General features: G+C 39.1%; 1 protein-coding gene across 9 annotated transcripts in view; it reads left to right on the top strand.

Annotated features, from left to right (window-relative positions):
* PPFIBP1 (PPFIB scaffold protein 1) overlaps positions 1-16074 on the top strand; it is a 178674-nt gene that overhangs the window by 101956 nt on the left and 60644 nt on the right. For all 9 annotated transcript variants that reach the window (XM_040488566.1, XM_040488571.1, XM_040488569.1 and 6 more), the window contains one exon: positions 13094-13192. In XM_040488566.1, coding sequence (XP_040344500.1) covers positions 13129-13192 — 64 coding nt within the window. In that variant the 5' untranslated portion in view covers positions 13094-13128. The remainder of the gene's footprint in view (positions 1-13093; positions 13193-16074) is intronic.

The following is a 16074-nucleotide window of genomic DNA, read 5'->3' as shown; positions in this document are numbered from 1 at the left end:
ACTTTTATTAAAATGAAAAAAAATTTGGGTTGATGATCTAAAACACAAAATTGCCAAATAAGTCCATTAATGTACCATTCTTTCCTGTGCAGCACTCTATAGGGGGGAGAGAGAGAGAGAGAGAGAGTGCGTGAGCGAGGGAGAGTATAGCATGCTTTATGGTGATTAATGAATAGTTTTGTGTTGGTGGATATAAATGGTTATTCATTTATTTATTGAATCTTTACTGAGCACTATATCCTGAGCTAAGCTTGGTAGAAATTATTAAGAGTAGGACCTTAGTTCTTAAAAAGCTCACTCAAGTAGAGACTCTATTCCACAGGCCTAGTTAAGAGAGCCTACCTGCCAAGTATAGCATCTAGCAGAGACAACTAATGGTTCCATATGGTACCTGGCAATAGAAGTATATATATATGCAAAAGGAGTGCTATGGGAGTGTTTGATGCCATAGTCACGAATTTTGCTTGGGTGTTCTGCCATGACATATAGCTTTCACGTACAAGATGCTGGTGTTTCGTTTGGCTTTAGTGCAAAAGATAGCAGGTGATGACTCCATGGATGATGATTTAGTAGTTCTTGCTTCCTTCGATAGGTAGAGGAAGTACTTGTCATGCTCAGAGTTGGGAGCAGGCAGGTTAGTCACCTCGGTAAATGGCCACCCCATCCTTCTATGGAATAGGCCACAGCCCTTTCTTTTTCCCAAGCAGTGTATCAAATTGTGTTAGCTTTTCCATCAAAACACACACAAGGTGATAAAAGTGTTGATATCTTATTGGGGGTGTGTTATGTAGGTGTGTGCATTCATCAGAACTCATCAAACTGTACAGTTAAGACCTGTGCATTTCACTGTGTGACTTCTCTTCTCCCCTTATACAGACTACATGAAGCTACATCAAGTTCTCCCTTCTGGCCGTTGTACTGGTTGGTTGTTTCTACATGGAAGCTCTTCCTATATAGTCATGTGACTTTCCCCCTCACCTCTTTTTTTTTTTTTAAGTTTATTTATTTATTTTGTGAAAGAGAGAGAGAGAGAGAGAGAGAGAGAGAGAGAACAAGTTGGGGAGGGGCAGAGAATCCTAAGCAGGTTGCACGGGAGCCAGACATGGGGCTCAGTCTCATGAATTGTGAGGTCATGACCTAAGCCCAAATCAAGACTCAGATGCTCAACCGACTGAGCCACCGAGGGCCCCTCCCCCTCACCTCTTACCAAGCTTTGCCGGCATCATTTTATCATTGGGGTCTTCCCTGATTAGCATATTAAAATTGTGACTCCCTGTCATTCCCTTTCTGCACAAAGAGCCATCACAATGTGTAATTAAGAGCATGGGCTCTAGAGTTGGGTCTGTCTGGCCTCACATCCTTCTTCTAGCTGTATGACTTGAGTGTCTTTCTGTGGCTCAGTTTTATAACCTATAAAATAGGGCTAAATATTTGTCAATAGGATTATTGAGAAGATTCAATGAATTAATACATGAAGAGCATGTAAAACAGTGACCGATACGTAGTAAGTTAATGTTAACTTAATTCTCCTTTGCTTTGTTTTCCCATATCACTTAACACCATATCATCTACTGTATATTTAAACTATTTGCTTATAGTTTCTTGCCATTAGAATAACAACTTTTACTCTTTTTTCTTCTCCATTTTCTTTTTTTCTTTTTCTTTACTGTTATACCCTCATCACTTATATTTGTGCCTGATGCATAATAGGTACTCAGTAAATACTGTTCAGGGCATCTTGGTGGCTCAGTCAGTTGAACGTCCGACTCGATTTCGGCTCAGGTCATGATCTCAGGGTCATGTGATCGAGCCCAGCGTCCAGCTCCACGCTGAACATGGAGCCTTCCTAAGATTCTTTCTCTCCCTCTCCCCTTCCCCTGCTCTCTCACACAAAAGAAAAAAATATATATATTGTTTAGTCAGTGGGTGAACATGCATGTAGGAGAGGATTCTGTGGATTGTCAGGAGGCTATGGGATGGGTTGGGGCAGGGGTTCGCTGACATTTCCTGCATTTGGCCGGATAGTAAATACTTTAGGCTTTGTGAGTTAAAACTACTCATTCTGCCGCTGAACGTGCAAGTAGCCACAGATGATATGTGAACGAATGAGTGTGACTTTGTTCCAATGAAACTTTATTTACAGAAACAGGTAGTGGGCCTGAGTTGGCTTATGGGCTATAGTTTGTCAGCTCTTGTGTTGGGAAATAATTTTTGGCCTTGCTTTCCTGATTCTCTTTACCCCTCCCCTAAGACATCTCCCACTGCAGCAGTTAGTGCTAGTCATTCACAACTGAAATAGAAATAGTTTGCAAAACATTGTATCATCCATCAATTAATACTTGATTGGGGACTCATTAATTGTACAAAATTTTTGTGTCTTTTTAATATTTTAATAGTGTTAAGAATGTATTTTGTACTTTCAGCTATATCATTTCAGGACTCTGTTTTTCTTCTTTTACAATAATTTTTTTGATTTTAGTTAGTTAATACACAGTAGAGTATTGGTTTCAGAAATGGCTCTGGCTTGGATTTTTTTCCTCCAGGAGCTGAAGACTTGTCTGTTATGGCCAGACACATATATGCTATTAAAGAAAAAGATGACCTTCTGCTTACTATACAGCCAACAGTGTAACTAACTCCTCATTGAAATAAAACCAACAGAAATTATCCACTAGACAGTTTAGTTTTTTAAATTATTATAGAGTCTTATTCCTCCACAAAACTGTTCCCTAGCCCACAATTTTTACCATTCTCCCCAATCCATTTGGTATGCTGGCAGGATTCTTTCGTTTTTAAATACAGTACATTTTTGGCCGTGTAGTATTAGTGACAGACTATGAAGTTTTAGCATGAACTATGTAGCCTTTATTGCTATAATTAAAACCAACTGGATCAGAAATTAAACGTGTTTTGCTGCTGTGATGCATCATAAGAATATCATTCTGTTTTTTTTTAATGTTTATTTTTGAGAGACAGAGAGAGTGAGCATGGGAAAGGCAGAGAGGGAGGAAGAGAGACAATCCCAAGCAGGGTCCATACTGTCAGCACAGAACCTGATGCGGGGCTCAAACCCATGAACCATGAGATCATGACCTGAGCTGAAATCTAGAGTCGAATGCTTAACCAACTAAGCCACCCAGGCGCCCCTGCTGTGATTAATTTTACATAACCCAAATGGTTTTTGTTTCACTTCTTTTGTTTCACTTCAAATTTAAGCACATGTCATCATCAATGCAAACAGTTTTCTGCTTGTCATTTAATTAGTTTCATCATGTGACATGTGTGCAGAGAGAACCTGAACGGTGCTCCCCAGTTGTTGGGTTTCTCTTGCTCCCCATGCTGCCTATTCTCTCTCTCTGTGATCCACGGTTGCAGTTTCCAATCTGAGTACTGGGTACACACTTTCTCCCAAGGCACCTGCCCGATGTGTCCTCCAGAGCACTGCTTCTCCAGCCATCTCTGGTAAAGGACCAGTGTTTTTTTTTTTTTTTCTTATTTCCAATTCATCATGGATTGATTTTGTAAAATTCAATTTTAAAAAATTGGGTGGGCCAGCAAAATGATCACATAATTGGATATCATAGCAAGGTCCAGTTGCTATAAGATTTTCTAAATACTTAGTTTCTGAACTTAACTCATAGTTGACCGGTGACAGTTAATGAACCAGTTCACAGACCACATTTTAAGTCGTTGCCCTATAGAGCAATCTTTCTCAAGTGTTTTTGACCTAGTGTAAGATATACTTTCTTCTATCATGATGCAATACATATGCATGCATGCCCCCCAAGCTCCTTCCCCATTATGCTGAAACCATGGGAATGTCAGCTACCTAAAGGCAGAGGTATTTTTCTTTTTTTGCTCGTACCTGGCACATGGTAGGCCTTCAGTTAATATTTATTGCATACAGATGTGTGTATATATAACTGAATCAAAAGTTTCACAAAACAATACTTAACCTTTTCTTCTTGTGGGACACTCTTGATGTTTTCTATTTTATTCAAATGTTGATTGCAATGTGCTAAATTTATTTCACCGCCTTCTGATTATAGGGGTCATGACCCACAGTGTATAAAACATGCTTGTCCTTTCCCTCCCTTTTAGAGCTTTGAGTAGCTATTAACCCTCTCCTGCCCCCCGCAGGGTATCAGTCTGGATTTCCGATATCCCAGAACTGCTTACCTCTTGCCAGCTAAGGCTAGGTTGGTAGATCTGGCAGAAAACTAGGAGACAGATGAGTCTCTGGGTTTGTAAAAGCTAAAAAGAAGAGATGCGTGAAGGTTAGGGTTAGAGTAGCTAGAAAAGTCAGAAGTTAAAACCTGTTCAGGCCCCCTAATACTCCTCCATCCTGTTGGGAACTCAGTTTGCAAACTCTTAGAAATAACATCATCCCAAAGTTGCACAATGGCTTTGGTTCACCTACGTTTTGAAGAGTGTGGAAATTCACTTTGTAAGATTGTAGGTGATAGCAACCATCAGATTTATCCAAATTTCTCTTAAGAGTCAGGGTGAGGAAATAAGTTTTTGACATATGCAGCTAAGAGGAAGGTCACACTATTTGCTGCAAACAGGATATAGGAGCTAGAGTCATTTTGACAGAAGCGTACCTGTTTGAGGAGCCGCTGGAACACGGCACCACGCTGGAAGCCTGCTGTCTGCCACACGAGATACTGCGGATACACAGCTTAGTCGAGGAGGCAAATATTATAAAATTAGGGCTCTGTGGACTCATGCCCGGGGTGCTCTGAGAGAGGCAACAAGGCCTTGGCAGCACGAATCCCCAAGCTGAATCTTGAGAGTAAGTGTCCCAGGGCATAAAGGGCAGTCCGAGCAGGGAAGGAGCAGCTCTCGTGACTGCACGGAGGTGAGCAGGTGTATGTTCAGGGACAGGTATGTTGTCCAGCATGCTAGGCAGTCAGGGCTGCACACGCTGGAGGTAGGTATGTAATCTGGTTTGGAAGCTCGTGAGAAGGGTCAAGGTTGGTGGTCTGAGTCAGGGCTGACTAGCCTTTTCATGAATACCTATGGGGAACAACATGGGTTTTGGGCTCAAACCTTACTTCTTGAGTGACCTTAGACAAATTCACAACTTCTTCTTGCAGTCATTATAGCTAACGATAGTAGATCAGGAGAAATGGGACATTCTTTCACCTTCTCACAAGATCTTCAGATTTACTGATATTTAGTACAATCAGTTTTTCAAATAGTAGCAACATGTTTTTATTCAAGAAGTAAAGGATCTTGGCTTATTGTGTTCACCTTTTTATCAATTCCCTTGTAGTTATTCCTAAATATTAACATCATAGAGCTGAGAAGCTCGTTTCCTTTTATCTTGTCCTGTTTTCCCTTGGTGTTTCATTTATTTACTTACCAATGTGGCCCCATCATCTTTTGGCTCTTCATATTAGTGAGCAAGAGAAGTAACTTTGACTAAGGCACAGTCATTAATACTTGCACTTTTATGCTCTGCCTCACAAACTCTCTGTGAGAGGCCATCCCATTTTCTGAGTGCGTGTTTTTGTTTATGCAGGTGGTTAAAATAAGTATTTTCTTATTTGGTTTGTAAATATTTGGTGAGACCTTGGTGTGCTTGAGGTCATGACAGAAAAATAAAGTATTTAAGACAACATATCATGGTCAAGGGTGTTTGAAAATCCTATCGTCTACAGATATGGATGAAAAAGTGTAAATATTTTATTATGGAAAATCTCAAGTATATGAAAGTGTAGAGAGAATAGTGTGATGTTATCGCATGTACTTATCAGTCACTTTCAACAATCTTGACTAATCTTGTGTCATTTATATCTTTACCCTTCTTCCCTTCCTGTTTATTATTTTAAAGCAAATTCCAGATGTCATATTTTATCAGTGAATATTTTGCTAATAACTTCTAAAAAAGTAAGAACTCTTAAAAGTAATTATTATAACTTAAAAACTAAAATAATCCCCTAATATCATCAAATATACAGTGTTCACATTTTCTTTTTTTTTTTTAATTTTTTTTTTCAACGTTTATTTATTTTTGGGACAGAGAGAGACAGAGCATGAACGGGGGAGGGGCGGAGAGAGAGGGAGACACAGAATCGGAAACAGGCTCCAGGCTCTGAGCCATCAGCCCAGAGCCTGAGGCGGGGCTCGAACTCACGGACCGCGAGATCGTGACCTGGTTGAAGTCGGACGCTCAACCGACTGCGCCACCCAGGCGCCCCATAGTGTTCACATTTTCAATGATATCATCAATATTATACTTACTTTAGAGTTTGACAAATTAACGTTTTTTTAACATTTATTTATTATTGAGAGGGAGAGAGAGTGAGTGAGTGTGAGTGGGGGGAGGGGCAGAGAAAGAGGTAGACACAGAATCCAAAGCAGGCTCCAGGCTCTGAGCTGTCAGCACAGAGCCCAGTGCGGGCTGGATCTCAGAAACCATGAAATCATGACCTGAGCCGAAATTGGATGCTTAACCAACTGAGCCACCCAGGCGCCCCTGACAGATTTTAAAAATTTTGTTGAACATTAGATATCACCCCTACTGCCAACATCCCCAGTCTTTCTGTTTTTGGCACTTCCTGGGCACCTTGACCTCCACTTCTTACCATTGTTGCCTTTTCAAGTGATTCTGAATTAATTTTACAGGGATCTTAGAGCAGATTGGAGGTGAAAAGGATTTGGGCTAATAGAGTGGGGAGGAGAAAGTATGTGATGACAGATGCATAGCAGAGAACCAGAAAACAAGGAGGATTGCATAAGAATCATAAAATGTTACAGGCATAAGGGCTTAATAGTTGAAGTTTAAAAGGAGACTTATCGGGTTGAAACCTGAATTGTTTATTCAGAGCTGTTATTTTTGGATCAAAAGAAGCAGTGACTGGGGAGAGGAGCTCTTCCCTTGTTTACCTTGGTCGCCAGTTCAACCTCATCTTGGGTGGAGCTTGTTGTCTCAAAAGGAAAGACGGGTTCTTATGCTCTAGCACAGTGATTGAGTGTGAATCAGAATCACCTGCACAGCCTGTAAAAACCTCCTAGAATTTCTCATTCAGTAGGTTTTGGGTGGACTCAAGGATTTGCATTCTAACTAGGTGCAGGTGAGGCTGCTGCTGGTCCAGGAACCACACCTTGGGAATCACTGATAGTCCGAACTACTCGGTCTTTCCATTTTTAAGACATTTTATCTTTGCTGAGACTGTATTGCTGCATACACTGGGAATATTGTGTAATTGATTAACATCCCTAGTGAGCATCTTGGGAGGAGAAATTGATGAGAAATCTATGAGTAATTTATATGAAAATATATATTGTTTTCATAATGACCATATAATAATATGGCACTCCACCAGCCTAGTGGAATGTTTGTAAACATTCTCTTAACAAAAGGATTTCTTCTTCTCTGTGAATTGTATCTGTCTCTGGGCATGAATTAGAAGTTCTCTTCAAACCTAAATATTTGAGCTAAGGAAAGCAGAGAAAGCTAGGATAAATGGCATTCTTACCCAAGTTTAGAACAAACTTACTAATTTTCTTAGTCTTTTTTTCCTTCTTCACAGAGAGACTGGGAAGTGAGCCTGACCTAGAACATCAGTCAGTCAGCAACCCAGCAAAATGTGGTTTTCTGCCAACTCTTTAGCTACCACGCCCATTGCTGGAACTTTCCTTAATATTTTATCCCGTTCAAATCTACTCTAAATGGGTTCTGACCAAGCTTGAAATATACCCAGAACATGCTTTTCTTTTCTATTGAGTCTTTTTTGTGTGTGTGTCCTTTAATAGATGAATGTTATCCCCAGAAGATTGCTTTTCTAAGACTTCTCTAAATTTATTTTTATTGAGCCATTGGAATAGGAAACCACTAGACTAAGGACTTCTGCAAATAGCGCTGATCTGTTTGTTTATTTTAGTTTTTTTAATGTTTATTTTGAGAGAGAGGTGGAGGGGAGAGGCAGAGAGAGGTGGGAGAGAATCTGTTCTGTCAACGCAGAGCCTGACTCAAGGCTCCATACAATGAGATCATGGCCTGAGCCAAAATCAAGAGTCAGACCCTTAACCAGCTGAGCTACCCCACCCCAAGAGCGCTGTTTAAATCACCCAACAAATAGGGCTTTCCCAAGTTTGAGCTATGACCTTGAACCCAAACCCCACTCCTTTGTTGTGGTAGTTATATTTTCTGGTATTTTTTTCCCTTCAGCAAGTCATTCAAAGAAGTACATTATTAGCTCTTTAGAGCTCAGAAGTGAATTTGCTATCATATGAAAATTATTGGATGTTGAAGTTTTAATCTAAATGATTTGTGGACCCACAAGGCCAAATTATAATCAGCAGGTTTCTGGGTAGGCAATGAATTAGAACAAAGGGACTTGGATATTCGGAGTCTTTTACTTTGGACCCCAAGTGTATAATTGGATTATTCGTTATCTTTGATTTATGACATCATTATAAGTCCATGCATTTGCTTTTTACATTAACCCTTTTATTTAGTTCATTTTAAAACTACAGTCTCATTTTTTTAATTAAAAAATTTTTTTTAATGTTTGTTTATTTTGAGAGAGAAAGTGGGGGAGGGGTAGAGAGAGGGAGAGAGAGAATCCCAAGCAGGCTCCACGCTGTCAGCACAGAGCTGGATTTGGGGCTTGATTTCAGAAACCGTGAGATCATGACTTGAGCTGAAACCAAGAGTCAGGTGCTTAACTGACTGAGGCACCCAGCCGCCCCTCTACAATTTCATTTTTTTTTTTTTTCAACGTTTATTTATTTTTGGGACAGAGAGAGACAGAGCATGAACGGGGGAGGGGCAGAGAGAGAGGGAGACACAGAATCGGAAACAGGCTCCAGGCTCTGAGCCATCCGACCAGAGCCTGATGCGGGGCTCGAACTCCCGGACCGCGAGATCGTGACCTGGCTGAAGTCGGACGCTTAACCGACTGCGCCACCCAGGCGCCCCTACAATTTCATTTTTAATTGATAACACTTTACCAAATTTTAAAATTTGAGATGAAATTTACATACAGTGAAATGCACACATCTTAAAGTGTATAGTTTGATGAGTTTTGACAAATGCATAACCTTGTGTAACCAACCACTCAATCAGTATATTGAACAGGAACTCCCCCTGGCCCCCCCCCCCCCCCCCCCCGCCTCCCGGATCATTTGCCACTTCCTGCAAGTAACTGTTGTCTTACTCTCTATCACTGTAGATTGCTGCATGTTCTTGATTCATATAAAAGAAATCATGTAGTACATAGTTGTTCATCTCTGGCTTTTGCTCAGCATAATGTTGCATGTGTCAGTTCAGTCTTTTTTATTGTGGAGTAATTTTCCACTGTATTTGGAGTAATATTGTATTAAGTGTGTAAGGATCTTTTTAGAACAAGGGATTTTCTGAAGCCTTTGTATTCAGCCTTACTGTTTTTAAAAATACTTTTACCCAGCCATGAAAGTTGACATAGTTTTATCAACACAGATGCTCATTAAATTGGGCTGCCTCTAAAATAACTCAAGCCATGGGCAAGTCAGAATTTTAATCAATATGGAAATTCTATTTTAATATTAGTTCCACTTCAGTTTGCTGTTCTTAACTCTTCTGTGTAGTCCTTTGAAGTCCAACTGGAATTTTTTGAGACTTAACTTTGTGGCCATGCATATATGGCCCATCCTGATGAATATAGTGGATTTGAAAAGAATGTATATTCTGCATTTTAATTTTTTTTTTTAGTATACATTGATTTAGGTAAGGATGGTTGATTATATTGTTCAAGTCTTCTATGTTATTACTGGATTTTTTCCCCTACCTTTGCCATTCCAAAAGAGGGTTTCAACCCAAAAGAGGGTTGAAAAGGAAGAACAAATGACAGGTGGGACAAACAAAAAGGACAGGACTGTACACTTACATCTAACCATATCAACAATTACATCAAATACGAATGACTTAATTTATGTAATTCTTTAATTTTGTTGGGTTCTGCTGTATGTATTTGGAAGTTCTGTTATTAGTTGCAAAAATATTTGTGATTGTTACGACTTCATGATGAATTGACTCATCGTTATAAATATCTCTTTCTGGTGATACTTCTTTGTTGAAAGCTATTTTTCTTATATTAATATAGTCACTCCTGCTTTATTAGGCTTACTATATATATATGATACTTCATTTTTCATCCTTTTACTTTATATTTCTTTATATTTAAAGTACATATCTATTAACTGCATATAGTTAGGTTTGTCTTTTTTTTTTTTTTCTTTTCTTTTTTCTTTTTAGCCAGTCTGATAATCTCTGGCTTTCAATAGTGTTCATTCTGTTTATATTTAATGTAATTATTTATATGATTGAATTTAAATCTACCATCTTACCATTTGATTTCTATTTCTCCCATCTGTTTATTGTCCCACCATTACTGCCCTACTTTTGGATTGACGATTTTCTTAGTATTCCATTTCACTAACCCAGTTGGCTTTTTACTTACATCTCTGTAGTTTGTAATTTTAATGGATTATATCATATATTCTTAGCATAGCCTACCATGAATTAGTATTAAGAAGTTTACCCCCTTCTTTCCTTTGAGCCAATAAGATTTGGATAGCTAGGATCTACTCTGTATCCCAAAAAGATATATAAATGTGTATCTCATGTATTATGGTTCCCTTTACTCAAGAGCTGAGTTCCCTCCAGTTTCTACCAGCTTGTGTTTGCTCTCCAGTTTCTTCAAAACTGTTTTTATATTTTATCCAGTGTTTTGTATTGCTGTTTGTGGGAAGGTTTGTCCAATAAAGTCTATTCCACATTATCGGAAGTGAAATTGCCATTTTGTCATTTTTAATGATGTACCAAGCACTCTTCTGAATCTATTACCTAACTCAAAAACTTGACAGTAACCTTTATTCATCTATATAACTCTTCTTCTCAGTCTATCCCCTCTATCGCCCGATATCCCTGACTTGAGTTATCCACCATCCTGAATTTCATGTTGCCATTTCTTCTTTTCTTTTTGTCTAGTTATGTTGAATCTGTATGTATTTCTAAAATCTATTTAATTTGTATTGTTTTAACTTACAAAAATTTTGCTGAATTTATTGGAGACTTATAATTTGCTCTTATACTATATAGATTTAATCATACTACACATACATTACTTTGGTTTGTTTTGACAGCTGTATGTAATTCCATTGTGTAAATATACCAGTTTATTCATCTCCTCTTGCGTTGGACATTTGGTTTGTGTCCACATTTTCAGTCCTATGAACATTTTTGCATGTTCATGATTATGTACTTCGGAGTAAATATTGTTAGATTGAAAATTACTGCATTTAATTGTAGATGATAATGCCCAAACTGTTATTCATAAAGTTGTTAAGCCATTTCACATTCCCACCGCCATTCCGTAAGAGACTCGGTGAGGCTACATTTTCTGTAATACTTGGCAGTGTCAGTTTGTTGTTGTTTTTTTTAACCAGTTGACTGGGTATAAAACGGTATCACATTGTTTGTCTAAAATTCCTTGTACTAATGACATTAAGCCTCTTCCTATGTTTATTAGCTGAAAGTGTATTCTGTTATACGTCTGTTCGAGTCAACCCTGCTTCCTTTTTTTAATTGATGTGTAGAAATTCTATACTTTAAATACCGTTGAACTAGACCATCTATTCATGACTACTTTTCTTTTTAATTTTTTTTTAACATTTATATATTTTTGAGACACAGAGACAGAATGCGAACGGGGGAGGGGCAGAGAGAGAGGGAGACACAGAATCTGAAGCAGGCTCCAGGCTCTGAGCTGGCAGCACAGAACCCACTGCGGGGCTTGAAACCCATGAACTGTGAGATTACGACCTGAGCTGAAGTTGGACGCTTAACCGACTGAACCACCCAGGAGCCCCTATACGTGACTACTTTTAATTTGTTAAAGACGTCTTTGGCATTTGCATCCATCATTCTCTCAGACTACCCTATTTAATTTGCAAACCTTTCCATTTTTCCTGCTCCATTTTTCCCTTTTATCACATACTACATTTGCAATGTTGTATACATTTTTATTAGCTATTTTACATGTAGTAGTAGGCTGCTACTACATGTTAAGTATAGAGGTTGAGAATAAGCATTTATAAATATTTATTGAAGATAAACAAATAATTATTGCTTTATTTAGGCCTTCTGGGAGAATTTACATGGGTGCTTAGTCTAGTATCTGAAGTGCATTAATTAATATTGGAAATCACATAGTCTTGACTTTTTCTTGTTAATAATCAAATATTTTTGCCAAGATAATTTCAATTATTTTTTTTCACAGGTAAAAGAATGAGTAGATTATGGCATAATTTCAGCATAAACCTATTTTTCAGATAGACTCAGATAAACAGAAATTTAATATGTATTATATAAGACCTAGACTAAAACCTGGTCTTTGCTCTATATTGGCTGTGTTTCTGTTGCAAAAATCAACAGACATCTTTGATATTATCTATCTAATGGAGACAAGTTTATTCATTTCAGAGAGTTGTTGTCATGATTAAGGATTATGAGTAATTTATGTAAATGTATAGGGACCACTGTAGGCACTCAGTACATGGTAGCTGTTGTTGTATTACAAAATCCCAGTAGGTGTGTGCAAGTGTGTTTAGTGTATATGCTAATAAACTCTTCTCGTAGGCACGTCTTACGGTAAATCCTTATACGGGGGAGGGGTGGGAGGGGACCAAAATTGGAAGAGCAGAAATTGGGTGGCGCTGGTGCAGGGAGGAAAAAATCTGTCCACTGAGCATTGCTGATGGCCCCTCAGGAAGTTTCCATCAGTATCTTCAATGCTTTTCACAGAGACTTAGAGCTCTGTAGAGTATAGCATGGAAACCATTCTACTGGCTGTTAAACACCTTGAGTGCAAGAACTGAAACTTCCTTATTTTATTACCTAATGGAGCATGTGCTCTTGCAGGACGGTAGACGGTGGGCCACAGCATGTTAAGCGAGCCAGGTCATTCAGCTCTGCCATTTCAGAAGCTCTCTCTCCGTGTTTGACATCTAGGTGGGGTTGCAATTTGAAGTTGAGTTACCATACCCTCCAGGAAGCACGTGTCACGTAAAGGATGTAATGGCGACATCATTGCTTTTTCAGCTCTAGGTTGGAATTTGCCCTTGACAGATAACAACATGATGAGTGATGCAAGTGACATGCTGGCTGCGGCGCTGGAGCAGATGGACGGGATTATAGCAGGTAATCTTCGTCCTCTGAAAGGTGGCGTCACCACATTGACTCTGCGCTCTTGGCTTTTTCATTGCAACACTTTTATTCCCTTTCCACTTGTTTATTTTCATGTATTGGCTGCCTTTAGATTCCACATAGTTGCATCTTGGTCCCTCTTCTCCATTTTACACATTTTATTTTAAGATGCCAAATTCCATTTCCATCCTAGGTTTCTGACTCAAGGATAAAGAAACAGCATCTCATGTGATTTTTGTGCAGGTAGTCTGTGGACCACACTTTGGGGGATACTGCTCTACCCTGTATCCACGGATGTTCTGATCTGTTCCCTGATCACTTTCCCACCAATGACTCTCACTTTGTATTTGCTTTCTCAGTTCTCTGCTAAGCTTCAGGTCTCTAACTGCCAACCAGGTACTCCTTTGAAATAGCCTATATGCATATCCGTGTCATCATGTACAACTTTGAGCTCGTTATCTTTCCTCAGAAGCCCCTCTAGTAGTCTTTATCTTGTCTAATTTCATAACCTTCCATCCACACAGTTTCCTAAATAGAAATTTAAGTCATTCTAGACCTTTGTCCCTCATTGTCCCTATTTAAGTCAAGTTCTATCCATTCTACCTCCTTTCTGCCGTTCCCTTTTATCCTCTCTAAAACCTGTCTGTGCTTACCACTGTCTGGCTTTATCCAAGTAACCCTCACACTTGATGTTCTTGAGGCTCTTGCTTTCTCGCTCTAGTCTGTCATTCTCTGGACCACCAGAATGTCCTTTATGAAACACACATCTGGTTGTATTGCTCCCTTGTTAAGAACCTTCAGCAATACTCTATTATGGAGATGGAGCAAAAACAGTGTAGACCATTGCCTCCTTGTTTTCTCTTCATGACCAAGGAGACTGAGTAGCAGGTGAACCTTTTCAGTCCCTTGTGGTCTTCCAGGGGTAGTGGCTACCTAAGGTCTCATGTCACATTTTGTATTTTGTCACAGGAGAAATACATTTATGTATTTAGGAACTTAGTGTAATGAAGAGAAGGTTGAATGGGCAAGTGGGTAGGTAGGTCAGGGTCAAGGCGGAATTTGGCTTCTACCGCTTCTCAGTTCGAGCTGTCTTGGCCCCTGTTGCTTACTTTTCTGGACATAAATTTGACCCTGCTCTGTTTTAGTGGTTCAGAGAAACCAAATGTGTTTTCTTGTCAGAGGGTCTTCTCTTGAGGGAAGTGGCAGGTCACACTTTGGCCTCCTTTGTATATCCCGGAGACCAGATTTCATGTTGACCTCCTGTGTAGATTAGACTACATCTTGAATAGTGTATTCAGTGCTTGGAATATCAGTTTCAAAGAGGTTATTGGTAAACCTTACCTAGAGGAGGAGGTGACCACGAAGGTAAAGAGTTTGACAGTCACATCTGGCAAGGAAGGAACTGGTTAAGTTTAACCTAGAAAAGTATATTCTTGCTCAGGGCATGATATATACTGTCAAACAGTTGAAGGACTGATAGATGTCTTTCTCTGTCACAATTTCAAAAAATATAACGAGAACCATTTGTAAACTGTTACCAGAGGTTATAACCTTATACTCTTAGTAGAACTCAAGTCAAGAGAAGTGGTATTTCTAGGACAGTAGTTGAGGCTTTATATTTTACATACTCCACTAGATGAATGTGTTTGTACCTTAGCCCTGGCAGGGCTTGAGGACCAACATTAGCGTTCTTAAGAAAATCAGATTTCCCAGGTCCTACCTCACAGTGAGTCCATCAAGTAGCTTTGTGGGTAGAACCTGGTTAATGTTCTCAAATTAACATCGGTAGTTCTCCTCCTCAGGTAGGAGGGAGGGGGGGAGATAAGACTACAAATATTTGAGGAGTTTTTCTAAATCTGCATCTCTCCCCCATCCCCGCCTGTTTTGTGATGGAGACTTAACAGAATGGAAGGTCAGTGTGGGCACATCTGTTTTTAATAATATTAATCAGGTGATCCTAATGCTTAAAGCTGCTGGAATAGGACTTTTTAATGCTTTCCTGTTCCTCCATTTCCCTGACAGACTCTCCTCAATTTATATTTTTCTGGATTCTCTTCTCAGCCTTACATGGTTCTGGAGGAGATTGATTCAGAGGGTTATGTGAAGCATTTAGCAGTGGGCCTAGCATATCAATGGTTGCCATTATTGTGGTTCAACGCAGGTTTGGGTCCAAATCATTTGGTCCAGTATTAAGCAATGTTGGTGGGATGGACTAACTGAAAGAGAATTCCTCTCCCTACCGTTGGAATTGATCAAGCTGTATAGCCACTGGAGAGAGAATTTACACATTGGTTCACAGTTTTCTTCCAATGGGAAGACCTTCAGATTAATATGGTGATAGCCTAAATATAGTAATTATTGATACTTAAGTATAAAGCTAGTATGTATAGTTGATAGATCAGGAAATAAAAATCAAAGAGATGAAGAGGATATATATGCATGCTTTCAGAATGGGCTGTGGGTTCGTTATGGGGTTTTTAAGTAGTAGAGTGCTTTCCCTTATAAGTAATAGGAAACAGAAATGGCTGTAAAACTTTTTTAAGCTGATATTAGCAAGAGTATTTGATGTTAGGCTGCAAACAAAATCATGGGAGAAAATGTTTATACACACAGGCTCATGCATTTATACACAAATGTATATATGTAATTCATTGAACTCCCCCAAAGTTTAAATTCTGGTAAATTAACTGGGAGCTGGCCCTGTTACATTTGACATTATGCTATGCAATTTCCACCTCAATGTGCAACTTCTCTGCAGGGAATTTCAAGACTTTAGGAAACTTAAAATTTATATTTTCAGCTGATCTGCTACCTTCTTAGCAGAAAGTACCTTATTTCCATGAGGTCAGCACATCCTTCACCAAAGCCCATCACAT

This window comes from Herpailurus yagouaroundi, unplaced genomic scaffold, assembly GCF_014898765.1.
Source record: "Herpailurus yagouaroundi ecotype Mexico unplaced genomic scaffold, PumYag 166, whole genome shotgun sequence".
NCBI lineage: Eukaryota > Metazoa > Chordata > Mammalia > Carnivora > Felidae > Herpailurus > Herpailurus yagouaroundi.
The sequence above is the reverse complement of the archived record's forward strand: the minus strand, read 5'-3'. Positions and strand labels throughout refer to the sequence as shown.